General features: G+C 43.8%; 1 protein-coding gene across 1 annotated transcript in view; it reads right to left on the reverse strand.

The window, feature by feature from the left end:
- The window catches only part of ATG10 (autophagy related 10), a 60,047-nt gene continuing 40,440 nt past the window's right edge, over nt 1-19,607 (reverse strand). The window contains exons 5-8 of the mRNA XM_030969060.1: nt 15,915-16,012; nt 2,454-2,551; nt 2,075-2,188; nt 1-1,708 (exon numbers count right to left, since the gene is read on the reverse strand). Coding sequence (XP_030824920.1) covers nt 1,696-1,708; nt 2,075-2,188; nt 2,454-2,551; nt 15,915-16,012 — 323 coding nt within the window. The 3' untranslated portion in view covers nt 1-1,695. The remainder of the gene's footprint in view (nt 1,709-2,074; nt 2,189-2,453; nt 2,552-15,914; nt 16,013-19,607) is intronic.

The raw sequence follows: 19,607 nt of genomic DNA on the forward strand, positions 1-19,607 counted from the left end.
CTCTCACCTCAGCCATTAAAAGGGAGATATCCAAATGGGCTTATTTATCTCCTTGGTTCCAAATATGTATGTTAGTCTGTATTTGTTTCTCTATCTAATCTCCATGTATTTCTACTAGCCAAGCTGAATTGTGGTTTTCCAGGCAAATTTGAGGGAAGCATCGATACTGATGAGACACAGCACTGTCACCTCATTGTTTGAGCCCAATGTAATGGCCTGGTCAAATAATCCTCTTCTTTGCATATGGTGAATTAGGGTAGAAAAGCAATGGCTGTTGAGACTTGTTCCATGTAAAATAAAAAGATTTATTTTCCTTTACATATAAATTCCACATTTTGAAGGCTAAGTGCTTCTACTGTTCCAGGGTATCAGAAGTGAAGATGACAGAGGAGGGGTGAACATTTAACAGCTCCTAAACCTGCTGTTACCTCTTTTTGTTGGCTCTTCCTCCTGTCTAAGTCTCACTTAGATTTAAAAATGGGCTGTGGATGCAATTATCAAGCATGTGTTACCAAAAGTGTTAAAAAAAAATCAATGTAGCCGCGGGCCATATTTTGTAAATCTTGCATGGGGAAAATGGCTTTTCAGGTTGATATGACACAGAACAAAATAAACTATGTGCTTTCATTATTAATTCCAAATGTCTGGCAAAGAAATTCTGCGCCCAGGGAATTTGAAGGACTGCACTCTGTATTCCCTGTCCGCCAATGGCAAGTAATGGAAGTTATAAACATAATTTGAAAAAAGAGAATCTGGAAATTTGAAATCCCAGCTCTGACGTGGCTCACCCTAGACACTGCGTGCAAGTGACAACTGCTGAATGTACAGGGTGAAATCTGTGCTCCAGTGTCAGCTGCTCAGACTCTGTTTTACACTGCAGACAAAATGGGAGTGGGAGAGAAGCCAGGATGGGTGTTTGGGGAATTCCTCATCATCTGCTCCCCGTGGCAGCACCACCACGCAATCCCCAAACCCCAACAGCTGTCAGGGGAGGCTGCAGCAGCAGTGCAGGGTAGGGAGCAAACCTGTGAACAACCACAGCTACAAGGAGAAGCACTGATTGGGAACAACAGCAGCTCCCAGGGGCATGGAGAGCTTCCCTGGCAGGCAGCAGAGCAGGGCAGAGCCAGATGTTCCCACAGGGCTGCTCCAGGCTCCCGAGCTCCAGAGCTGGACCTGCTCACTCCGTGCAGGCTCCAAGGGCTCTGTGTGGGACAGCCCCGACCCCCTTTGCTCCCTGAGGTGTGATGTGTGGGGGATATTCCCAGGATGAGGATGTTCTGTGTGCTGGGGAACACGGGCTGGAGAAGGTGGCTCCCAGTCTCAGCCCACACCCTGGTTCCACACACTCACACCACATCCCACCAGCATTTTTCTATATGGCTTGTTCTGCCCCACAGATGGTGCAGATTTTCTAGCGGTAAGTTCAGTAGATCCAGCAACTCTGGCTTGTGCATCTGTGTGCAGCCTCAGCAGATGAGTGACTTCAAGGGAGGTCAGGCCTGGGTGGTGCTGGGGAGGTGCTCCCACAGCTGCAGCCAATTCCCACATCATCAGTGGTGAGCTCTGGCCACAGAAAGAGCTATGAGCAACCATTTCCACTCTGGCATGGCTGAGCAGCCAGGAAGGACCCTTCCATTTCACCCCCAGGGAAGTCTGCAGCAGCTTTATCACAGCCTAACCACTCCCAGTCCTTCAGCTCAGGGCCCTGGAGACAAGACAGCAAACACAGAAAAAGGAGTTAAATCAAAATCCTTGCAGCAGTTATGCCAGATGCCTAACCTTGTGCTGGGGGAATAAATATAGAACACTTCTCCACACCTGAGAGAGACCCCAGGAGCTCAGGAGCCCTCTGGACTCAGGAAGGCTGTCAGCAATGGGCTGACCACCTCTCTCTCTGCACAAATCTTCATTGCAAAGTGAGGCAACAGGGCAGGCAGGTAACCAAACACTGAAAGGTGACTCCTAAATTAACCAAAAGCTTCAAAGGAGGAGGAAATGGTTCTGCCATTTATCCATCTGATCTTTGGAGCAGGAGGGTGGGAGAGGAAAGGATGATGTCCTTTTCTCTTACCTTTCAGCCACAGCTGTGCTCTGCTCAGGTGCCACTTTTGCATAACTCAAAGGCAGATTCAGGCCCACAACTGGGCCTACAGTACTGAGCCACAGTGTGATGTAATTTATGTGTCTAGGGAAAAAAAAACCACAAAAAAGCACCATAACTGTATTATTCCAGCTTTTTCTGAATTACAGACAGCCTCAACAGTCACAAAACAACTTCAGATGGGGCTGTTCCTCCATTTTTCCTATCACAAATGTATTTTAATTTTCAAGCCTGAAGTGACAACACAGAAATCTTATTCTGCTGGCACTAAGGAAGTAGCTTTGTCCATTTCCACCCTGCAGCTGACTGACTTTACCTGCTTTGCAGAAAGCCCAGCAGAGCCCCTCACCTGTGGTGCTCCTGTGAGCCTCTCAGCACAGCAGAGATGAATTCATTGGTTCGACAGGGGTGCAGGACAAAGAAAGGCTGCCCGAGGATGGGGTGCTCCTAAGAGGGAACAGAATTTGCTTTGTCATGGAAGGGAAAAACACAAAACTCATCACGTGCATCTGGAGAAGACCAGGCAGGGTGCAATCAGCCCCTGGTGCAATTTCTCTCACTTCAGAATCTCAGCTCACATTGCTCTTCCTATCACAGTCATGACAAATTAAAATATATTGTATACATTACACATCAATAATATATATTCTCCTCTGTTAAAAGGGAAATAAAATCAGCAACCAGGCTGCACCACTATTTTAGTTAAAACGTAATGGTTTGAGGAAGTAACTCCAGTTACTGTATTGGCATTAACTGGCTGTGGAGAGGCAAAGCTACTGTGCAAACCACAGTCTGAGCAAATGTAACACAGAAAACCCATTCCCCTCAGGAAAAAAGGTCTGCCACCACCCTGAGCCCTCGTGTCTTCTCAGGCTGGTGCTGGGAAACACACATGGCTCTGTTTGGAGAGGCAGCAAGAAGGGAGAAGGAAGTGCCCTCAAGGTGGCTTCAACTTCCACTTGGTGCTGAAAATGTTCCCATGAGGATCAATCCCTTTATGTCTGAGAGAACTTGAAAAAACTCCCAGAAGCTTCAGAATATACAAAAAAAGGGTGTTCAGAAAGCTTTGTTTCACACTGCAAACAGATAACTTGCATAAGAATGCTACCATCTGCTGTTGTCAAAAGTGAATTGTTGCAGTTTTTCTTTGAGAAAGAGTAATATTTTGAATTAAAACCCCCTTTTCATATTCTGCTCAAATAAACTTAGGCCTCCAAACAATTCCAGAAAATACATGGATTGTACCAATGGTATACCTTAAAGACAGCAAAAAAAGTATATAGCTAATAATATTTACAAAACTATTACACAAAGTAAAAAAAGAAAATTGTGCAAAAAATTTCAGCAAGCTTCTCAAACTCCCAGAAAGAGAGAAGTAACCCGGGTTTAAGTGACTCAGCTCCCTTAACAAGACATGAAGACAATTCCCAAAGCTGAATATTCAGCCTAAAGTTACTCCCAACCATCCTGACCCCCAGGTTTTGATTTTGCCCTGCACTCCTTGCTACAGCAAACCACCAGTGAGTGACACATGGAGACCAGATTTGACTTCTTAAAAGTTTATTACCTTTACATTCTACATCTTTCTTCTTTTAGTCCTTCCTCTTCTTACATGACAACAGAGTGACACTGAAAACATTCCCAAATGCAGGAATTTCATGCTACTCAGGACAGGAATGTGTCACACACTCCCAGGAAAACCACAGAAGTACAAGAAATCAAAAGAAATGCTGAGCCAAGAGCCATTAAGGAGCAGCCTTTAAAAAGGGGGAAGGCTGAGGTGAGGATGAGAAGCTTGTGGAGCATCAGGGAAAACACTCTGATTCAGTCAAATGCTCCCTTCCCAATCCTGCAGACAATGGCACCATCCTGTGAGGCTCTGATGTGCACTCAAGGTTAAACCACTGACACAGCAGCTCTGAGGAGGCAGCGTGAGGAAGCTGCCAATAAAAATGCAGGAGTTATCAAAGCCCTGGATGATTTCAGAATTGGTAATGGGCTACAGAGCCTCTCACTGCCAAGCCCCCAGCCTGCCCTGGGAGAGGGTGAGGTGCCTGTGGTGGGATGAACCCCAAGTCCTTCTCAAACACTGTCAGAAGGGTGAAAATGAATGAAAGTTTGTGCTGCATCAGCTTCATTAGCATTAGCTCACTGCCTGCTGCACTTACCTGGCAGAACGAGGACATTCCACATACACTGAAATATAAACCTGAGCAAAACATTAGGGCAGCAATTCCACCCTTCATCTAGGCTGGTCCTGTGCCAGCTACACCAAAAATACACAGTCCTACTGGGGCTTCATGAAGAAAAACCACCAAAACAGTACAAACAATATGTAAGAATCATCTATTTCTTGTTTACAATTAATCTTTTTCCAGTCAGTCAGTCAGTGTGAGAGTTTCAAGTCAATTCCCACAAGCACTCACTGGCGTTGTACTGCAAGAACCCATTTGCAGGCTGCCCACAACTCTTCTGGGCAGTAAGACTCTGACACACAGTTTATTTGAAATCAGCGGCATTATTTCCTTGGATCTGTCTATGATTTTGGATCCATCCAGCTATGAGGCTGATTTACAGCAGCGCGTGTTCAGCACCACACGCTGGAATCCATCACACATCTGCATATCCCTCTGAGTCTGACCCAGCTGGGATAGGCAAGGAATACTTTCACAGGCAGGCACCAGCTCTGCTGAATTGGGAAGCTCAAAATGTTGCTTCATTTATTTTCTGTAGAAAGACCTCTCTCCTCTAGGTGATGCAGGAAAGATGTGTGAGGATGTTCTGTGCCTGCTGCTGTAGCTGCTGCCTCAACCCCTCCCATTAAAAAAACCTGGGAGAGAGAGATGGATGCAAGACACAAAATGTTCCACGGGATAGATTGAAAATTAATCACAGAGTGCTGAAATGGTTTGGGTTGGGAGGTGTCACAGACATCTTTTATGAAAAATCCTTTTGACAGGATTTTTCTCCTGAGAAGCTGAGAAGCCTCAGAGGAAAAGAAAAACAATAATTATCTGCTGCTGTGGAATGCAACAGGTGCATCTGTGATTGGTCTCATGTGGTTGTTTCTGATTAATGGCCAATCACAGTCCAGCTGTGTTGGGACTCTGGTCAGTCACAAGATTTTATCATTCCTTTTCTTTTCCTTGCTAGCCTTCTGATGAAATCCCTTTCTTCTATTCTTTTAGTTTTAGTATATAATTTTCTTTTAATATAATATATATCATAAAATAATAAACTAGCCTTCTGAAACATGGGGTCAAGATTTTCATCTCTTCCCTCATCCTGGGACCCCTGCGGACCACCACAGGGAGGGGCCTTAAATCCCATCCCATCCCACCCCTGCCATGGCAGGGACACATTCCACTGCCCCAGGCTGCTCCCAGCCCCAATGCCCAGCCTGGCCTTGGGCACTGCCAGGAACCCAGGGGCAGCCCCACTGCTCTGGGAATTCCATCCCAGCCCTGCCCACCCTGCCAGGGAACAATTCCCAATTCCCAATATCCCACCCAGCCCCGCCCTCAGGCACTGGGAAGCTGCTCCCCCTTGTCCTGACCCTGGTTTGCTCAGGAATGCCAGCCCAGGCTCTGGCAGCACAGCTCTGTTCACTGCCTGTGCAGGTCCAGGGCTGAGCAGGGAAATGTCACAGCACTGATCTGAGCAGTGGCACAGACTGGGCAGTTCCCAAGCACAAGTATAATTAAGACTAAACCTCTGTCAGATTGGATTAAGTCATTTTATCAAGCAGTCTCCATGTCGGATTTAAACCAAAAATAAACATTACTTCAGGTAAGGGGTAATTGTCTGTAGGTTTCTGTACCGTGCTCTGCTGCTCTCCACCCCAGCCAGCAGGAATTTTGTTGTCAGTACATCTCTTGTAACAGCACCATTTATTTTCTCTGTCATAACTGCAGCTCTTCCAGGGGTAATGGCTTCTATTTTCTCCAGTGCTACATTAAACTGCCTTCAAGCATCCATCACAACATTTATGGTCTCTCCATTGATGATAGTTCAGGGGATTTGTGCCTGAAACTGCCTCTTCCCCAACCTGGTTTGCATGATGTTGCTTTGAAAAAATAAATTCACACAGGGGTGTCAAAAAGTTCATGCAGGATCCTACCAGCAAGCACCACAGCCAGTGCCAATTGATTCCACACATTTTCCCAGCAGTCTTCAGGTCAGAAAAAGAAGGCAGAATTAATAAAACATGCCCCCCATAATCTCTTCCATTTAGGAAAAGGAAACAGTGATGCAATTAATAAAGAGGATATAACTTTTCCCCTTTCTTCCAATTTCTGACCACATTTACTGAAACAAATGGCTGAGTTTCAGTAAAAATTCTTCACTCAAGATTATATAAGTAATTTATGTTCTTGAATTCATGGTCTATCTTCTTTTTTATTCCTTATTTTCATACACATCAATAGTAGCTTACTTGTTAATATAATCCAACTCCACACATTCAGAAAGAGGGCAGGAAGATTTCTCTCCTCAGATTTACCCTGAGTCCCACAGCCAGAACAGCAACTGCACACATGGAACTTCAAACCTGTGCAACTTGAGGTCAAAGGGATTTTCCTCTAATAATGGAATTACTACAATGGAAAATCCATTACCATGGAATCACTATGCTGCAAGCACCACGTTAAGGAACTGTAATGACACAGGGAAGTTTTACAATCCTGACAGAAGGTGTAAATCACAATAATAAAGCTGTTGGTAGCAGAATAATTGTACAGGGTTTCTCCATCCTACTGACTTAGGGTTATGCTGGATTTTGGGAAGGAATTGTTCCCTGGCAGGGTGGGCAGGCCCTGGCACAGGGTGCCCAGAGCAGCTGGGGCTGCCCCTGCATCCCTGGAAGTTGGCTGGACAGGGCTTGGAGCAGCCTGAGGCAGTGGGAAGTGTCCCTAACCATGGGGATGAACTTTCAGGTCCCTCCCAAGCCAAATCAGTCTGGGATTCTGTGACCTGGGACAGGTAAAATGTGTTTATGGTCACTGACTTCAGCTCTCAACCAGAAGCCAACTCATCCTGCTGGCATAACTGAGGCAAGTTTCCCCAGCTTTGCAACAAAACAACACAGAAACCCCACCAAACCAGGAGGTGGAGGTTGAACAACCTGCCCTGCCTGTGCCAGTGCTGAGGAATGACCTGGCAAGTGCCACTGGCACTGCTCTCCTGCTTTGCTCAGAAAATCAAAGCAGATCTGCACTGGTATCCAGCAGGGGAAAGCATGAAGGGACCCTGACACCACCGAGAAGTGCAAACCAGCCCCAAAAAGCAGATTTCTGTGGTCACTGAGCCTGTCTTTGTGGGGGAGGCTGGTTTGATTTACACATTTACACCCCAGCTCTCTGCAGGCAGCAGTTGCAGTTGGCCCATGATTTAATGTCCCTGTTCCCGTGTGCTCCCAAAGACCCACAACCAAGTTCAGTGATGATTTTTTATTCACACCTTCACCACTTCCAACACCATGCAGCCAATCTAGCTGGATCCTGTCCTTCTTTCATCAAATATCAAGTCCAAGCTGAAAAGGCAATTAAATGGCTACGTTTCCCTGAGGAAAGCAGAGATGCTTTGGCAGATCCTGCAACACAGAAATACAAGGACACTTAACACAGCCAGAATTTCTCTGAGATGAACCACGCCTACCACTTTGCATCTGCTGCTTCAAATCCATCATGGATCCCAGCAAAGGTGCCTTCCAAACCAAACCATTCTGTGATTCTGTAATCCACATTCTGTGCCCCAATTCTGCCTGATTCTGGAGCATTTACAGTTTTGAAGAGGTGGTTATTATTTTTTACATTTCATAACTTTAGTATTTTATTAAATGTTATTATTTTTTTATTTTAATTAATGTATTAAATAGCTAACAGAAGATGCCTGAAAGTCAGGAGAGGTAATGCAGGACAAGCAAAACAGTAATCAAGAACAGCCAACACTGCTGGTCCATAATTACATATTTCATATATGTATAATAAGGTTTGAATTAATAATTTCAAGAACAGGAGGAATCAAAGCAGTAGGTGACACTCAGGCATGTTTCTAAAGCTTAACAAGCTTCATTTAAGGCTTTAAAGCTTCTCACAAGCACATAACTTATGCATTTAGGATTTTTCAAGAAAACTTTATACTTAAAAATTGGCAGGTCCATAGTTACATTGTCAAGAAATGGCATCTCAGCCATTTTCCTAAGAAAATAAACAGATGATTCTTCTTCCATGCTTGCCAAAAGTAGATTAATTCAGTTGTCACCATTTTAGTTATGTAGCATATAGTCTTAATTAATTACTATTTAAAATCTGTTCTTAAGTTATGAGATTCATCTAAGGTGCAAAACTGAATGATCCAACAAGCTGTGGAAGTATGGAAAAGACACTGGAGACAGATTTCCTACCCTGATTAAAAAATTATAAGGGGAAAAAAAATAAAACCAACCAAAAAACCTCAAACCCATGCTGGCATTTGACAAAAGTGGCCTGAAATGGTTCATCTCATAATCCCAGAGATTCCAGAGGATGCCCCAGCAGTGTTTCCTGCCTCCCCCAGCAGCACCTGGGACAGCACAAGCCTGGGCTCCCTCTGTGTTTCACTCCCCCTGCACTGCTCCAGCAGATCTGCACCACAGGCACTGCAGGACTCACTCCTGCCAGGTAATTCTGCATCCATTTATGGACAAGTGGCCTCATGAATTTGTCTAAATGCTTTTGAACTGCTGACACCATCTGCTGCCACCACTCCAGAGTGCAGGTGCTTAGGTATAAACTGCTTCCTGTGAGCACAGATACCTAACTCCCATTTCAGTGGCACTTAAAATGCTTTTTTTCATTAATAAAGTAAAAAAAAAATACGGTTTACAATGCCCTGTGGCCACTCCAGTGGCCTTTCAAATGGATCTGAATTTGCCACATATGATCCTCACTTCTTTCATACTGTGCAGTCAATGCTGTTGTGTAATTTAGGATTTTTCCATAAGGGGGGAATGTTCAGTAGGCAGATTCATTCCAGAAGTGAACAGCCAGCAGTCAAGGTGGGGGGAAGGCAGATCAGAACCCACCTCAGCTCAAGGATAAATGCCAGACCAGGCAGGGAATGTGCTCTTACCACTAACTCCACAGATCTCTGCTTGGGAAGCTCTCTGGAAGCAGAACCACTGCTAGATAAATTATCTGTAAATGCAATGCACTGCACTGAAACAGGTTTTTCCACAGAAGTAGAAAATAATCAAGAGAATCAATACTATTACACTGTAATTTGTTCGATTAATTACGAATCTGCATGGAAAATATTACTGAGTCTTCATTTCAGAGTAACTCAAGTAACTATAGTACTGGGACTAGAAAGTATGTCCTGAATTATGCCCAAGAAACTGGCAGGGAACTCCATACTGCTTTCAACTCTGCATGTAAATTATTATAGAATCCTGGAATGGTTTGGGTTAGAAGGAACTCGGAGCCCATCCAGTGTCACCCCAGCCATGGCAGGGACACCTCCCACTGTGCCAGTGTCCAGCCTGGCCTTGGGCACTGCCAGGGATGCAGGGGCAGCCCCAGCTGCTCTGGGCACCCTGTGCCAGGGCCTGCCCACCCTGCCAGGGAACAATTCCTCATTGCCAAGATCCCAGCCAGCCCTGCCCTCAGGCACTGGCAGCCATTCCCTGGCTGCTGTCCCCGCAGCCCTTGGCAATTGTCTGTGTCCATCTTTGCTGCAGCCCCTTGAGGCCCCGCAAGGCCACCCTGAGCTCAGGCCAAAGCTTCTCCTGCCCAGGTGAGCAATGGCAGCTGTGGCAGCCTTTGCTGCCAGCAGAGCTGCTCCATGCCTGTGCCCATGCTGGAGCCTCCTGTGGCCTGGCTGCAGCAGCTCCAGCTCCTTGCTGGGCTGGCCCAGGGCTGGGGCAGCTCTGCAGGTGGGCTCTGCCTGAGGGGCAGAGGGGCACAATGGCCCCTGCCCTGCTGCCCACGCTGGGCTGGGCCCAGCACGGGGCTCTGGGCTCTGGGCCCAGCACGGGGCTCTGGGCTCCGGGCCCGCACGGGGCTCTGGGCTCTGGGCTCTGGGCCCAGCACGGGGCTCTGGGCTCCGGGCCCGGCACGGGGCTCTGGGCTCCGGGCCCGGCACGGGGCTCTGGGCTCCGGGCCCGCACGGGCTCTGGGCTCCGGGCCCGGCACGGGGCTCTGGGCTCCGGGCCCGGCACGGGGCTCTGGGCTCCGGGCCCAGCACGGGGCTCTGGGCTCCGGGCCCAGCACGGGGCTCTGGGCTCTGGGCCCAGCACGGGCCTTTGGGGTCCCAGCCCCGCCCCAGAGCACCCCCAGGGCTCCTCCAGGGCTGCTCCCTCTGCTCAGCCCAGCCTGTGCTGGTGCCTGGGACTGCCCTGACCTGGGCCCTGCTGAGCTCCATGAGGTCCCCATGGTGCCACCACTCGTCCCTGGTCTCCACCTGGACACGGACTCACTGACCCCAAGTCCCCACGTGTGACCACTCAGCCCCATCCCTCACACACCCAGGGGTTCACCCACCAAACCCATGGCTCTCCAACTCAGAGACAAGGATGTCATGTCAGACACTGTCAAATGCCTTGCACAAGTCCTGGTAGATGTCACCAGCTGCACATCTGTCAGCTGCTTATCCATTAAGCTTCTGTATTTACTCTACATTTAGTATTAGGTCATTATTTGGTCTTCTCCCTCTATTAAATCAGTTGAATTAGATTATTGTCCATGAAGTCTTATGGGGAAAAGCAGAACCCAACTGCAGGGCAGCTGAACATTAATAATCGGTGGCTCAATTAATAATCAGTTTTAAAATAAAACCTCCTTGGTAGCTTGTACAATACTATAGCTTGGTTGAAACCCCAGGAGTTCAACACATTGTAGAAGATTTTAGTGGGAAATAAATACCAACCCAGCTTTGCCATCCTCATATCTTCCCCCTGTCAAATAGCTTTCCAGTCTGTACTGGTAAGACTCCCTTTTCTCAGGAAGTTGTACTAATAATTTTCCAAAAATATTAGCAGGGGATCCATAGCAACTGTTGATGCAACTCAAATTCGTTAAGAGCGATCCTAGCAACCTTCTGTTAAGAAATACTGTATACAGCCACCCCCACTTAGCAAAATCCCACAATATGGCAAGAAAGATTTGTGTGTCTAAGAATAGATACCTTACCACATTTTTCAAAATGACTGAGCCGTAATGATTTAAATCCTCCCCATCACATTTTCAGCAAGATGTGCCTCTACAACACTATATCAATGTGTTCTGTTCAGAGTTTTGACTCTTTCTCCTTTTTTAAATCACACTATTAACATCCCTAACATTTTAGAAATAATGTTTATTGATTTTCCTGTTAACACTGCTATAAATTAAGTGATGTAATGGACAGGATTATTGAGGTACTATAAAGAATGAGTCCTCCAGATTCCTAACTCCTGGCTGAAAAAGACTCTGGATTAACTCAGAAATAGGTGCAGTTCTGTGCTGTGACTTCTGTAGTTTAGGTTTGGTTGAATACTTTTGATACGACAGAAAGGACATATTAAAACTACCTGCTAAGGATCAAATGACAGAAGAAAACCACCTCATTTAAGTGAAACTGAGAAATGAATGGTTGAGAAAAAACAGATGCAAAATTCCTGACCACTCACTACTCAGAAATGTAGGATTTAGCCAGTATCAGAGTGGTCTGAGTTACTTCATCTGCAGCAACAGTAAATGGCTAAACCAGGAAAATGCTGATTTATTGCTGGCAAATCCAGAACCAAGGTACCACACATGAAATGTGTCCCCTCCCATGCCTGGGAGCACTTTGGTAGCAGAAGTAATTGCATCTGAACAGTGTTGGTTAAAAAGAAGGGGAGTAATGCACGGACACGTGCTCCACAGCTTCCAGAGCCCCTTGGAATCTTGACTCACAGATTAATTTTTAAGACTATTTCTGCAGGATCTTCAAGTCACCAAGTTTTGCTCTTGTTTTATGGGGTAGTTTTTCAGCCCCTGAGCCTCCTGTAATAATGCAATTCGATTTCTACCCTTGGATGTTTGGTTTTACATTCCATCACCACTAAGAATTGATTAAGCCTTAGCACATATTCTTGATTGTGTTTACGACTTTGTTTCCTCAGGGGAAGGTCAGCCTTTATGACAACATCACTCTGTTAAAAACAAAACTGTTGGTGATGCTACTGACTGTGATCAGCTTCATTCATCAGCTTACAAAATTCTCTTGCTAGTTTGCTTCCACACAGGAAAAAAATAATGCAAGGCATGGATTAGCAGAAGCAACAAGAATCAAAAATGGGCTTGGGCACCTGTGTTCATAGAATTAATTACATCAATACCCAGTTTCATCATAGTCTTAGAAACATACTTGTCAGAGTGTTGTCTCTCCCCCTGTTGAAGTCCTTCTGCTTTGTCTACACTTTTATAAATATCAGGGCAAAAAAATTACAAAGATTCAGTAGTGCCTTCACCCATATTTTTCCAATCCCTTATTCCACTATTTTTAAATTTCAGAAGGTGCTTGAGAATCATTGGGCCTCAGTTTATCTCCTAGCAGGTGACTGTATCCATCAATCCAGCACATTTGACACTCTGTGGAAAATACCTGGATGTGAAGGCTACACCAGTGTCCTGGATCTTGATGGAGGCACTTCCAAACAGGTGTGGAGCCCTCAGCCACAGCAGGATGAAAATTCATGTCCTGACAAGACCTATCCCACACCCATCCTAGCAATAAAAGCCTTTCAGTCTTGCACTTCCAACTCCACAGAGAACACCCAACCAGGGCCACAAAGCCTGAAGTTCTGGCTATAAAATATGTTCACTTTCGTATTTGGGAAGATTTCTCCCCATTTGTCTCATTTCTGTTCTCCACTCTCTGTTAATTTTTTTTTTAACTTACTTCCTGTTCTTGTGAAGTTTTATTCTCTCAATTTGCCTCACATTTAGCATTTGACCATGGCACTTTTGGGCTGCTGCCTTCTTAAATGGGACATTACACCTGCTATTTAATATTTTTATTATGCACAGAGGGCTTAATAAGTTTGAGCTGTTTAGGCAGTACCACTATGTATTTGTGTATACTATCTTATAAATAACTAATATAAATATTATACATCATACATATAATATATGTTTATATGGTATTAAAATTACTAATATAAATAAATAACACTAAAAAGCACCCACTAAGTTACAGGTAAACAATTCAGGAGATGGGGCTGCAGTATCTGTAATTCCCTTTCGAATCCTCCTAAAAAGAAGCTGAAAATCACAGTTGGCAACATTTCTGGAAGGCAACAGTAATCCATAAATACTCCTTAATTTTCCTGTCATTGCAGAATTAAGCCACTTCCAGCTCACACAGATCTTACCAGGTGTGCTAAATTGATGTCATTATAAGTCATCAGGAAATACCCACAGAGACCTGTAGCAACATTTGGAAGTTTTGTTAAACAGCTGTGTGTTCTAATTGATTTGTATTATTTAAAACAGCTAAAGCAAGTTATCGCCGGATGTAGAGAAGGGATGACTGAAGACCCCAGGGAGATTTAACTCACAAGAAAGCCAATCACAGGAACTTCATCTGAGCATTTTAAGATTATTACTAGAGGAAGTGCAATTAAATCATCACCATTTATCAATTATCATTATAAAATACTATGCAACCTTATCATGTTAATTTATTTATGAGAAGGTAACTAGTTGACTTCTGCTTTTTGCAGTAATCTAGTCAGGAAAAACATTTCCGGATGCTTTCTCTGGAAATAAGCATAGCCTTCCACCATCATAAAGAGTAACTATAAAAGTCCATATTTTACCTAAAATTTGCAAATGTCAAATATCTCTACTTTTTGCAGTTTGTCTCAGTTCCTGAGATTTATTTCATTATAGATGTATTTTACCACAGGGACTATACACAAAATATAGTTGTATCAGAAATGTGCACAGGTCTGGCACCCTCATTTCATAAAATATAAGGGGAAAAAAGTCCCAAAAAGTCAGTAAGCCTTTCTTTTCCTGGCCTGCCAATCACAGTGCAGATCAGCTCTAGTTAAAAGTTAAGTAAGATGCATGTTACCCTTGGCTAGCTCGATTTTTCTTCCCAGTGGTAGAGCGCTTGTAGCATCTAAAATTTGTATCTTTTTTGGATTAAAATCCTAAACCATTTTTTACTCTTCTGCTCATGTGCACTGAGTGCTCAAGCCTGATTTGATGAGTTTGCCCAGTGACTTGCATTATAGGATCTGTGTCCCTGCAGGCAAAGCCTAACCCAAATAACAAAATGGGTCAGCAGAAAAGCAGCAAGGCAAGACAAAACTCCGTAGTTCAGTTCAGAACCCTGATTCACTTGACAGAAAAAAGCAGTTTTTTTCTTGTAGACCTGACTCTTGCTTTGATCTGAGGCTTGCAGGCTAGTTTTCATTATCTTCCATAATCTCCTTATTTCACAGAAAGTCACACTTTGCAGCTGTTAACTCTGCTAATTTCTCCAAAATGTTCTTCCTGTGTTTGTCAGTGCACTCACAGCTGACTGTACCACCTCCGGAGAGTGTCCCAGAACCAGATTCATCACTACACACATTCTGCCACCCAAAACTCCTGTTTCTGCAGGAATTTGTGTGTAAGTATCCCACACACACCTCCAGTTATTAGATGCAGGACCGTTTTTACTCTGCTGTCCCTTAAGAAGCAAAAATAATCCCCGTGTGGGAGTGACCTGAATTTCCTTTTGGCTTCCACAACTCTGATTTTACACATCCCAAACATCCCGTTTATGCTTTATTCGCAGTAGTGTTGCATTATTACATTAAGTTATTAAAACCCAGTTTCCTCATCTTCATTCACAGACAAGCCTGGTAATTAATGCTTCATGTGAAAAGTGTGTATTATAAGAACCTGCCAGCTCACAACTGGAATTCACACATGCACAGCAATCACCAGAACACCCATGGCTTGGTAGCTTCTCAGGAAGCTGTTATAAGATAAATAATAGTCTGTGGCTGCAAAAAAACAAGAATTCTGCTTGTGTTCCCATGGCTGAGCACCATCTACAAACAGGCATCCTGTAATTAAACTGTGTTATTTGAATTAAGGGAGCACCTGTAGGACCTGGTGGATGTCACATCCTTGTCATGCTGCTGTGGCAGGAGACCTGAGTGCCTGGAAACAGCTGAAATAAAAAAATCAAGGAGGGGAAGGGGACGGAGAGAAGACACACTGGTATCTTGGTCTGATGGGGAAAAACACACCTGGAGAGCCTCAATTCTTTGTCAGATTTGTTCATGAGACCTGGAGCAAAGGGAAGACACCAGAACAACCAGCTCAGCTCTGAGCTATTAGACAGCACCAGCTTATTTTAGGATAGGAAACCAATCTTCCCTTGTTCAATCCTGAAGACTGCAAGTCTATTTAAAACTGAAAATTACACACAGTCTTTTTTGGTAATTTGATTACCAGACAATCCGAGAAATGTTACACTGATATGTTTTATTTACATAAACTAGTCTGCTTTTGTATTTACCCAAATTCATGATTACTCAGAAACTGCCTGAACTTTTAAGGACTGGCTTTGGAGAAGTATTTTAAATGCAAGATACTGTCAAAGCAAGCCTTAAATGGTGAGCACTTATATATCCCTCAAAAACCAGGACTGAAACTATTGCTGGTAAATAGTTCAGCACAATATGATACAGACATTTTTTTTAATTTTCATTTTTTTCCCTTCTGTGCAAGAGAGGAATAAGACCACTGAGGATCTAGGCATACATTTCACTCCCCAATTTCATGAAGAACCAGAGGATTCTCACCTGCTGTGTAATAGTGTCCCAGGGCCCCTCCTGCAGACGAGCCTGGTAGGATGCATGAACACTTCCCCATATTTCATCCAGAGTTAAAGGCCTTCCATCTGGGGGGAGAAACAGCCACCTTTAGCCAAAGCTCTTAGGCATGCTGTGTCTTTAATACAGAACAGCAAAATTAAAAGTGAAAACTGTTCAAATCCTGGCTGAAGGTGCACACAGAACCACCCTAAATTCCCTGTTTGGTTTTCTTCTCTGTCACCTGAGAGTAACAACTCACTGTGCTGATTGTAAGGGGTGAAGTGTAACTGGTTTTGTAAAACAAAGCTTTGGTAAGGTGGATTTAAAACCACAAAAGAACATAATGAAGAATCACCTACTGTAAATATATGCAACTCATTGTGAGAGAGTGAAGAAAATCTAAGGAACAAAATTCTGCAGATAAAAGTTTACTGCATTTTGATGTGTCCACAACATTTTCTTGAGCTGCATTTACAGAGTTTTACTGCATCAGGTTTTTAGCTGTGGTGCTAGAATTATGCCAAGATATTAGTGTCAACCACTTAGAAAATAAGCATGTCTATTTTAATGAATATTTGTTTATGGCAAACAGAGTATTTCAATAGACTTTCAATAAGTAGCTTCATCTTGGCATTTATCAGGTGTCAGAAACCATCATCATCTGATAATCAGATTTATTCTACTGACATTTGTATGTCTGTAAAATGTAAAAGATTTATTCACACAATTAATATTTGAATGCCATGTTTAGACACAAGTTCAAAACAGCTGCCTACAGTCTCTGTTTTATTTTCTGCATATATTTACAAAAAATACCAGGAAGTTCTGAACTTATATAAGCATCGTATAGCAGAATCACCGGGCAAATGAAGTATCTGAGGGAGTAACAGCATATTAATCAGCTTTTCCATGCTATCCTCATGAAGGTAAGACTTGTTAGACCATCACATCCACTGTCTTGTGATGACAGATACCAGAGTTGTGCTGGGGACAGTCTAACATTCACAAAGAAATTTGCTACAACAGCATAAATTTATTTCAGAAGGGTGTATTTCCATTCAGACCACCTGTGTGCAGGTGATATGAAATGCCATGCATATCTGCAATTTTGTTCTCAGCAGAGAAAGCCCAAGTTTAAAATCTGCAATAACATGTGTTCTAGTGCAACACCCGATCTGCCACTCTAGATGGGCTCTGTAAATCTTTCTCTGAGAATTTTTATTATAACACTGAGCAGATTCACGTACACATGGATTGGATTACTCTGATTCTGTTAGTCCCATTTTTATAAATGATCAGAAGTTACTGAAATATTAACCATGTTATAGTTAAAAACAAGTTTTGTCTTTACCACATGGCGAATTCATTCTATTCCCAAGTTTGGACTTGCTCTAAACACAGATCTGTATTCTTTGTGCTTTCTTACCCCCATCTTCTAGCACTCTCACACGTTTAGCAGCCCTGTTACACTTTCTTACAACCACTGAGACCTCAAACACCCAGCCGGTCTGACAGAGCAGGCAGTAATTGTTGCTGCTGGCAACAAGGGCCCACTGTGGCACCTGCTGACCAAGCAGCCTCTTGCCTTCCCTGCGCCTCTTTTCTTCCCTGGGATGGAGCTGAGCTGGGAAGTTCAGCCAGAACCTGAAGCAAACAGCAGCACCAAGCCAAGAGAAGAGGCAGGCGAGGAAGGTGAAGGCTCCAGATCCACCCACCCATGCATTTATTTAGTCACCATCCACCCACAAGGACACAGCTGGCTGTGTGTCCCAAGGCTTGTCCCAAGTTCAGCTGGGATAGTTTTATTATTTACACTGTTTAGACTACAACAAACTTTTCTGAGAAAAGCTTCTTGACTGCCCAGCTGGGGTTAACTCAATCACACCCCCACAAATAAGAAATAGTTAAATACAGAATATTGAGTGCCCTCTCACAGCAGCAAGGTGAGGCTGTCAGACCACACAGGAGCTGCATTCTCACCTGGACCTTAATTTCTGCAAAGAGCAGAAATTCTTTAGGCAGACAAAATTCCATATTTATTTTCAGAGAAAATTTTCAGTCTTCCCAAGTCACTGTATTCTATTTTCTTCATGTGTAGTGAGGGCTTTTAGTAATTTCAGAGATCCCCAATTAAAAGCTTTTAACAATTTCTAAGATTTTCAGTTAAAGGTTATTTGATTCTTTGGGTGAAATGGTGCACAAATTGTTTTGAGGCTTCATGCTGATGTATTTTATAAAGAAACAATACTAAAAACCACTACCAAATGAGAAAAAAAAAACCTCGTACAGCTTAAGAGAATATATGATCACAGAAATTATTCCATTTCAGTTATGTCCAAAGCCACAATAAAACCAGTTCTTACAGGATACAGTCTTTAGAGCGCTGTGTTTCTGAGAAAGGACACAGTGGTTACATGTTTTTGAGCTCAGGAAATAAATCTGTATTCTGGAAAGCACTTCAGTCAGGCCCAGTGTGGTTGTGAATACAGAAAGTCATGCCTTCAGGGTTGGAGGAAGTTGCCCTATCTCAGAAGCTCCCTCTCTCTAACCACTGATTAGCATGGTTTTTATTGGCAGGGATTTAGCTGCCACTGAGCTGAGAGAGTATTTTGAGCAGGTCAGCCTGAAAACCTCATTCCTTTTCTCTTCTCTAGAGGAGCGAGGGTGCAGTCCTTGTTGACTCCCATTAGTCCTGCTCTTTCTTTTCAGTGTTCAGCCAGCTTTCCTGCTGCTCCCTCTGCCTTGGAGGAAAAAGGAAAAGTGTGAGACGAGCCATTATTTTCCCTACACACGGAGTGATTCCGGAATGGTGCCCGTGCTCACCTGTGCTGCTGATACCTCACTGTGGGCTTTCTAATGTATGGCAAGAGGGTTCTGAATGCCTGGCTTCAGATGGGGATGGTTCAGGAAAAGACTGAAGCTCCTTGACATCTTAAAGAGTAGGAAAAGAGGAAAATACTCTGCTGATTAAAGAAAGCTTACTGGACCTAGCTCAGCCCATCTGGCTGATGCCAGCATTGAAGGGGAAGGATAATTGCCTACACCATCTGTCTCCAAGAGGGCTAATTGCTGACATCAGATATCAGCAGGGGTTCATGCATTTCTTCAGCTACCTATTTGGTAGTCTCAGAAGCCAAGGGAAGAAAGAAGGGCGCCGTTTCTGGATGGTATGGCAGGCACAGGGCTGATTTTGGAGAAATTAGCCTCTGCCTTGAGCTTCTGACACTTGACTGTGACTTCAGCAGGTCTGAAATTAGGAATAAACACCACGTGGCAAGTATCATGAGGCAGTGAAAAATGTTTCTTATGTATATACACACTGCCTAAAAATATCTTCTTGTACCCTATAATGTTCCCAAACACCTTTCCAGACAGTCTCATCATGCTTAATCACTATTTTCAACTGAAGTATTTGTCCTTGCAGAACAAGATCTTCCCTGTAAATCCATCCCCTGAGATTACAAGAAAGTTTAGATGTCTCTCAAAATGTTTTAGTTCTGTTGCAATCAAAATTTCAAACCTTACCTTGCACCACCTTACGTAGCAAACTTTATCTCACAAACAACAAAAAAGGTCAAAAGATGAGTTAAAGAAAGTAAGTTATTTAATCCAATTTAGACAGCAAGGGCAAGGATATAATGCAACTTTTTTCCCTTCTGCAGAAGAAGTGATCTGTAATGC

This window comes from Camarhynchus parvulus, chromosome Z, assembly GCF_901933205.1.
Source record: "Camarhynchus parvulus chromosome Z, STF_HiC, whole genome shotgun sequence".
NCBI lineage: Eukaryota > Metazoa > Chordata > Aves > Passeriformes > Thraupidae > Camarhynchus > Camarhynchus parvulus.